General features: G+C 44.8%; 1 protein-coding gene across 1 annotated transcript; it reads left to right on the forward strand.

The window, feature by feature from the left end:
* The first annotated feature begins 200 nt into the window (after positions 1 to 200).
* On the forward strand, positions 201 to 7,925 carry CST8 (cystatin 8). Its single transcript, XM_063113547.1, has 3 exons — positions 201 to 431; positions 3,765 to 3,878; positions 7,842 to 7,925. Exons 1-3 carry the CDS (start codon positions 201 to 203, stop codon positions 7,923 to 7,925), a joined length of 429 nt encoding a protein of 142 aa, XP_062969617.1.
* The last annotated feature ends 345 nt before the right edge of the window (positions 7,926 to 8,270 follow it).

Genomic DNA, 8,270 nt, shown 5'->3' on the forward strand with positions numbered 1-8,270 from the left:
ATCCCATGGGTGGGTTTCCTTGGAGGAGAGAGGTAGCCCTAAAGAATGACCCTAATAGCTCTTTCTTGAATCCAGCTGGGCTAGCACTGAGAGAAGGCAGCCTGCCACGGTAAGATCTTTGAACGTATTGTGGCAGCGGCGGCCACTCCAGCCCACCTGCCTCTCCAGCCCTGTCGCCTGTGCCTCTTGACTGAGGGACCATGACCAGACCCTGGTGGCTCTCCCTGCTCCTCCTCACCTTCCCAGCAGTCCTGAGGGCCAGCACAGACCTAGCCAAGAATAAGATGAAGGTGCTGAGGAAATTAAAAACCATCAGTACTTCAAATGCCAACGTGAAGCAGTGTCTGTGGTTTGCATTGCAAGAATACAATAAAGAGAGCGAGGACAAGTATGTTTTCCTGGTGGCCAAGATACAGCACGCCCAGCTGCAGGTAAAGGTGTTCTCTCCAAACAGGAGGGCATTTGCATGTGGTGCACAGATGAAGCCAGACTGAAAGTGGGCATGTGAGAGAAATACTGATGTACAAAAAGCTTGAATATGTGAGTGCTCAGAACATTCACTCACACATAGAGCATTTTCTATATGTGCTTGGGCAGCTGTTCTAAGAACTTTGCATATATTAGCTCTTTTAAACCAAATGCTGCAAATCAAATGTTCATGTACTTCTGAGGTTGGGAGACAAATTGAATGCAGTGAATATTTTGCAATAACGCTTCACAGGCAGCGTCTAAACCTATACACATAACATGGAATGTGGGGTTGAAGAGAGGCCCATGGCACTATCGAACATATAGGCTAATGAAATGCCCTCTCCCATATTCTTTAATTTTTTTAATCCTACATTTATTTAACAGAAGTACAGACATGTTGATTTTCTGTTTATACAAATGGGTATCTCTTCACAGGGCCACGAGTTGCCCAACTCTAGGAAGCATTGCTTATGTAGATTCCAATAGGTACTGTGGTCTTGGGAGTTTGCTACACAGTGGTCAGGGATCGTGCCTGCTCTATTCAGTGAAGGGCCCTCAATGCTGACTGTGAATACCAGCCTCAGCAATTTGGTTGGTAATATGGCTTGTAATTACACCATGTACTTACAAGATTGAGCTGTAAAAATACTCATCAGAGGGGTCCCTGTTGGCAGAGGTCCATGTCCCCCATGCCTTGGGAAATGGGAGCCATCGGCATTGCATTTCCAGTACTTTGTGCTGGTGAGGTAGCACCTTTATTGATGGGGCATGTTACACCATTCATCTCCCAGTGCAAACCCTCTGGTCTTTCAAAAGAAAGGAATTGAGCCTGGGACTGGCAACCTCCCGAGCCTCCTTCATAGTTTACTTTCTTTGGTATCCAATTCACGTATGCATTCAGCAAGTTTCTCATAAGCCACTTTCATACTAGCTGCTGTAGATGAGGTGATGAGATGGACAGAAATGATCACAGCTCTTAGGCAGCCAACATCAATGTAAAAGAAAACCCCTAAACCAGGAACTCTAGCTGTGCTGTCTGCTCTGGTTGCATGGTACTGTGGTGTCAGGGAAGGCTTCCTTCCATAGCATTTCTCACAGTGGGAGCTTGTAAATGTCCTGCTGCACAGGCCACACCCTCACCAACTAAATGAGGGTCTATGGGTGGGACCCAGGTCTTGGTAGATGTTAAAACCCTCCAGGTGATTTTTAATATGCAGTCACGATTGAGAACAAACATTTGGGGAATGATGTTGAAGATGAGACCTGAAGGCTGAGTCAGAGTTAAACAGGTGAGGGAGGCTGGTGGGAAGTGTTTCAGTTTGCATTTCCCCAGAAGCAGACCCTAATGCTAGAATTCAAGTGCAAGCAGTTTATTTGGGAGGCCAGGCCAGGAAGCACCAGGGGTAGAGGGGAAGGTAGACAGGGCAGGGAATATGGCCAATGCAAGGGCGAATTAATGAGCAGGTGACCCCCACGGGCAACTGAACTGTCTCCCTGGGGTCCTCAAGGAAGTGTGCAGAGCCCAGCCTGGGGCTGGACCAGCCTACAGACGAGGAAGCTGGGCTGTTTATTGACCAACTCCCATCGATCATTGGCTGAGAGCTGCTCCGGGAGCACTTGGCTCCTGCTGGTGGAAGGAAGCCCCAGGCAAGAGTCAGGAATTGGCAGTATGTTCAGGAACAGTAAGGGGCATGGGTTACCATGCACAGCATCTGCTACAGGAGGGGAGCAGGAGGACTTGGGGGTGCAGGGGATGGGGAGAAGCAGTTGGGCATTCTAGAATGCCTTCTATAAGGCTGGCAGTGGAAAGGAGCATGGCGCATTTAAGCAGCTCTAAGAAGCCAGTCTGACTGGCCAGAGAGGCAGGCAGGGACCAGACCACGCCAGGCCATGCAGGCCACAGTCAAGATTTTTACTTTGTCTTGAGAGCACTGAAAAGCCAGCAAAACATTAGGTCAGGGAGTTGTTAGGACTTATGTGGTCAAACTTGGGCTTTAAATGTATCACTCTGGTGAACTTATTTGTAGAAATAGGTTCTCAGGATGCAGTGAGGATGTCCCCAGCCTCCCAGCCTTTAGGTTCATAGTTCCCTGTAATCAGCCTACAGAAAGCCCCTGCCTTCTTTTGGCTGGGCCAGCAGCGGCAGCAGAAACGTGAGTGGCAGTGCCACATGGGGGTGAGGGTCGTGGGCTGCAGTGCTGGATGTCTTGGTTCACCCCCCTGGGTCGGCTGCTTGCTAGACACATAGTTACTCAGTTTCTCTGTGCTGCAGTTTCCTTACCTGAAAAAAATAGGAGTGACAGTCTTACCCCAGAGGACTGGCATGAGGATTAACTGAGCCACTGTGTGCAAAGCCCCAAGGCCCGTGCTGACGTGCAGCCCGTGCTCGGCGAGGGCTAGCGAGGACTACTCTTTAGAAGTCCTGTTGATGGTCAGGCTCATCTCCAAAGTAAAAACCTAAGTCCCCAACCCAACGGATAGCTGTGCTGGTTGCTCCTTGATGTCTAACCAGCTTCCCCCTCCAAGACAGGCCAGAACCGCCTTTGCTAACTCTTTGAAGCACAGCTAAAATCAATAGACTTGATAGAGGCAATGAGGAAAGGTCTGATAAAGACAGGTGAGTCCAGGGGAACCTGGTCTAGTGGCAGACACCTCTTGTCTCCTGCTGCAGTCCTATACCCCCAGGTGATTTAAGCGGACATCAGAGTAGTCTTAACTGCATTCAATCATTAATGAATTCAGCAAATACTGATTTCTTACTGTAAACCTATTGCTGCTCTACTCACTAAAGACTCAACAGAGAACAAGACAAATGGCCCATAAGAACTGCATGCTGAGCTGGCGGAAAGGACCCAGGAAGCCCCAAGATGGGGGGTGGTTCACAGGGATCTGAGGGTGCATGTAGGAAAGACGGCTGTTCTCCTGTCAGGCCTGTGTGAACCTTAGCATCTTGGGCCCAGGAGGGCTGATGGCTCTGGAGACCCCACTTCTCTCCCCACACCTTTCACTGAGCATGCCTCAGACTTTAAGACAGAAATGGAATTAGCAGGTCTTGCCTTTAAGGAAGCCCCAAACTGGAAAGGAGCCTTTTCCCTGAGTACCCAGCTCCAGGTGTCAGTGTGCAAAGAGGAGCAGGTACACATCATGGCCTTCCCCTAAAGCTACGGGGGCAGGTGGAGGGAGAAGGGAGGAAAGGGTAGATGATGAGAGTAAGAGTGATTTTCGAGTTTGCTAAAACTTTTTAAAATAAAATAAAACTTCTTCAAATAGATTTAACAATTCCTAATTAACAGGTCACGGATCGCCTGGAATATCTTATTGATGTTAAAATTGCCCGCAGCAATTGCAGAAAGCCTTTAAACAATAATGAAAACTGTGTCATTCAAGAAAACTCCAAACTGGACAAGGTAGGTGAGAAACTACCTGTGATATCCTTGGCAGCTCTGAGCCCTATCTGGCTTTATCAAGGCCTCTAAATGACTGGAAAAACTTGGGGTGCCCAGACCTTCTCTTTGAGGTCTGAATCGCTGCCAACGTTTAACCCGGTGGCTTTTAGAGCAGAGGATGCAGGCCCAGTAGTGGACCCCTTTAAGCCTTTTCCCCACCCCTTGTCCTAGGGATTGGATATTGTCAAGTCCACTCTTACCTCAAGAGCTCCAGTAATTCTTGACTTTTGATGCAGAAAAACTTGCCAACACATGTTCACTGAAAGTCTGTTCTCTTGGATGCAGGTTAGCCACCCAGCTATTGCTAAGTGCATCCCTGTGCAGGCCCAAAAGGAAATCCATTCATTCACTCATCCACCCATAAACTTACTGAAAACGGGTGATGTTTACTTTGCTGGAGGTTAGGCAATGACGGACCAGACAATGTCCCTACCCTCCTGGATTACAGTTGATTCTCACTGGGCTCAGCCAGGTTTTCTATGAAGATAGGGAACAGCCCAGAAACTCCCTAAGGGCTGATTTTGTCAGGGCCTTGTGGCCTCCAGCCTGCATTTTTGATCTCAGAGTTGTGGGAGAGCCCTGCACTGATTATGTGGCAGCGCCTAGTCTGAGACTGGTGAAGGCCCCAGCTGTTCTGCCGATTTGTCCAACAGGGGTATCGTTGCCCCTTTCTTTAGACTGGTGGTTCTCCAATGTGTGCAGGCTTCAGAATCATCTGGAGGCCTTGATAAACCCTGGAATTAGATTTGGAGAACCACTGCTCTACTATTACCACAGCACAAGAAATTGCAAGTACAATTAATAAAGTACACTCCCATTATGTGTGACAAAAACTGCCTCTGTGTGCTCACATTGAGCACATCCTATCATGTTCAGGTGATGGTAAATACCCATCAGGACACACATTTAGGCAGTGAGCAAGTCCTAACGCCATCTGATTATTCATGCTTGTTTTGTTTATCTTTTATTAGGAGTATGGCTGTTTTAAATTTGTATTTTCTCCTGGGCTCCTTGGGGTTATAGGAAAGTTGTTCTTTTTGCCTGTTTGTAGAAAATATTAAAAAGAATGAAGGAGAATTGTCTTCAAGGAGCCCACTTGGGTCTAAGGTTTCTATGGACCCTCTTTATTTTTAAAGCACACACTTATCAATAATGAAAACTTTCCAAGCCTTTGGAATATGCTGAAGAACAGTAGTACTGGGCAGTTTTTCTTCTGCCTGGCTTTAGTGGAATGTCTCCAGTATTTATGTCCTATCATTAAATATTACATCAAGTACTGCTTTCTGAAGTTCTTCCATTTTCTCTTTACCAAGAGTTACTTTTAAAATTAAAAACGTTTTCTTCTATCAAATATTTTTTCAGTATCTACCAAGTATATTAAATAATTTTCCTTCCTTGTCCTTTTAGTATAATTAATTAAAATAATGGATTTGCTAATGTTGAGCCATTCTTACACAGCTGCAATATGGTAAACTTGTCTTTTTTTGCGTGAGGGGGCAGTTTTGTAATTTTATTTGATTGTCAGTGGTTAGTTCTCATCCACATTGATTGTAGGTTTTTGAATGAAGGGACAGGTACATAGGTACAATGTATTGAGCTTGCTTGGTGAATAAACTTGTTCACTTGTTTTCTGGACAACTGTGTTGCATTCTCTTTGTCACCTCTCTTCCCCGGGGTGACAGAGCAGTGAGAAACCCCGGAGGGGTTAATTTTCTGGAACCCGCAAGAGAGAGGCATTCCTCCTCAGGAAATTAACACTGGACTGGGATTCTTTCTCAGTATTTATTCTCCAGGCCAGAAAGTTACAGAAAAGAAACATAGGTGGAGTTATAGCTAAGTACAGTTTACCAATAGAGGCTGGTAACATCAGTGAAATAACATAGTGACATTCCATAATGCAATTTGCAAAAGGTAAAGTCAATCCACCAACAAAAGCTTGTTCTTAGCAAATACTGCCTTTTCCTACAGCAGTTTCTTCAGTATTTTTACATAACAATAAAGCAACTTTCTTAACATATCAATCAGTAGGTTAACCTGCTCCAAGGACATCCGTCCTTGAGCCAACAAGTTTTCTGTGTTATAATTCTTTATCTACATCAGAGACTTTAGCCTGGGGAAAGTTTCCTGTCTTTTGCAAGCTTAACATTTCCATATGTAATTTTAAAAAGTTAGGTTATACCTGAAACTACAGGACTTTGGGAACTAGGCCCTGTGAAATACATTTGCTTTATAAATGTTAGTATACTCCACACAACGGCACATGGGTACAGGGTGAGACATTCCTTGTTGCTTTGGGCTGGACAGCTTTGTGGAGCCTGGTGCCGATGTACAGAACTGCATGCACATCTCTTTCATGGCAAATTTCCAGATCTCTTTCAGTGCCTGAGGGGCCTGCATCTTGAAGGTCGCTCCCTGGACTCACATGTGAATGTCAGTGGTATCCTCTCTGTCACCACCTCACCTATGGCAGAGTGGCTATTCTTCTTGCCCCCATTCTTCACAGGACCAGGCTGGAAAGGGGCAGAGTGAGAAGGATTATGCCTGTACTTGTCATTTAGAATAGAGTGGGTTCAATATGTCACTTTTTTACTTAGGAATTTTGCATTTATATGTTTTAACTACTCAAACCTCCCTGATGTTAAGAATCACTTGAAGCATGTGATAAACCCACTTATATGCACATACATGCACATATATATATATCCTTGTACACACATCTGTATCCACACATGTACACACATGCATACAAATACACAAACTCCACGACCACACCTCAAATCTACTGAATCAGAATTTTCAGTTCAAACACCCACACATTTTATATCACTGGTAAAGTCTGGGAAGCACTTTATTAGGGACAGTAATGGTCCTATTGACAGGTGTTTGTTTAAGAATATGCTGGAAGATACAGCAATTAATTAATATGCAACTGACTTTAATTTGCTAGTTTTTGTTTAAGATTTTTGCTATTTATTAGGCAAGTTTTGATTATAATTTATTTCTCAGTTACATCTTGATTTCAGGATTTCGCTTTTCTGGTACAATGAAAACGGGGGCTTTCCACTTTTTTCCATGTTTGGGATCAGTTTAAAGAGCAAAGGACTGATAATACCAAGGTCAAGGGTTCAGATCCCGTTACAGGCCAGCTGCCAAGAAAAAAAAAGGGGGGGGGGAGACCAAAGGAGCTTTTGGCTCCAAAAGTTTGATGTAATTTACCTATAAAACCACCTTGATTTGGTATTATTTCTTGCATGTGTCCAAGCAGGGACCAAAATTCCTTTTCCCTGACTCCATCTGCTTCTTAACTCCTGGAAGTGCCTCAGTGATTCCAGACTATTTAAGGTGGCCCTTACAGTTTTTCCAGTACTGCTGTCTGTCTGCCTATCTGTCTATCCTCTCATCTGTCCATTCACCCATTCATCCATCCACTAGACATACACAGAACATTTCATTTGTCATTTCAATGGTAGTTTGAAAGGGAGAGAAGGTCTCTTTGGAACAAAAGATATGTTAAGTTCTAGAATCTTCTAAATTACTCTTACCCTGACACACTAGTTATTAGAACAAAAGGGGTTAAACATTAAAATAGCATATGTTAGCTTATATCTAACATAGAATTGCTTTGTTTACATTGTAGAAAGTATTAAAAAGACATAAAAATAAAGTCAAGTGTACTTTTAATGTCCCACCAAAATGTTAAGATCGTTAACATCTGTGTCTCCTTGTGGCTGGTATAGAGCAGAGATCCCCCCGGGTAGCTGCTAATGGCTGTGAAGTCTGCAGCCTCCAGCTCTGCAGATTCCTGAGAGCATTTCTGGATGGGTGGTGATTTCTATGTTGCTGATACCTAGCAACAGGACACTGCTCTTTATCTTTCTTTTGTCACACTGCTGACTTTTTTTTTTTTTTTGCCATCTTTTTCAGAAAGTAAACTGCAGCTTTTTGGTAGGAGCGCTTCCCTGGAATGGCGAATTCACTGTGATGGACAGGGAGTGCGAAGACGCCTGACGGTGTTGTTCGGAGTGTCCCCCTGGCCACCACGCCTCCCTTTCTGTTTTAACATGAGCAGAGGCAGGTGCTTGGCTGCTGCGCACTTGCCTCATTCACGCCTCTCCGCCTGCGTTTTGTTTTTTAGTATGGCGGTGTGTGGGGACAAGAGATGGGCATGTCCAGCTCCTCTTTCCTGGAATCAGGATGTCCACTTACCTTTGGCCAGTTTGCTGGTCCACCCTCAGGGATGAGTTTGTCACCCAGTTCAGAGAACACAGGGATGTCTAATTCCATTTCCCATGGCAAATCTGAGGAAAAATCCCTTTGAAGTGGGTAATGATTCCATAAGAAGTTCTGAACACA

This window comes from Cynocephalus volans, chromosome 11 (assembly GCF_027409185.1).
Source record: "Cynocephalus volans isolate mCynVol1 chromosome 11, mCynVol1.pri, whole genome shotgun sequence".
In the NCBI taxonomy this organism is placed as follows: domain Eukaryota; kingdom Metazoa; phylum Chordata; class Mammalia; order Dermoptera; family Cynocephalidae; genus Cynocephalus; species Cynocephalus volans.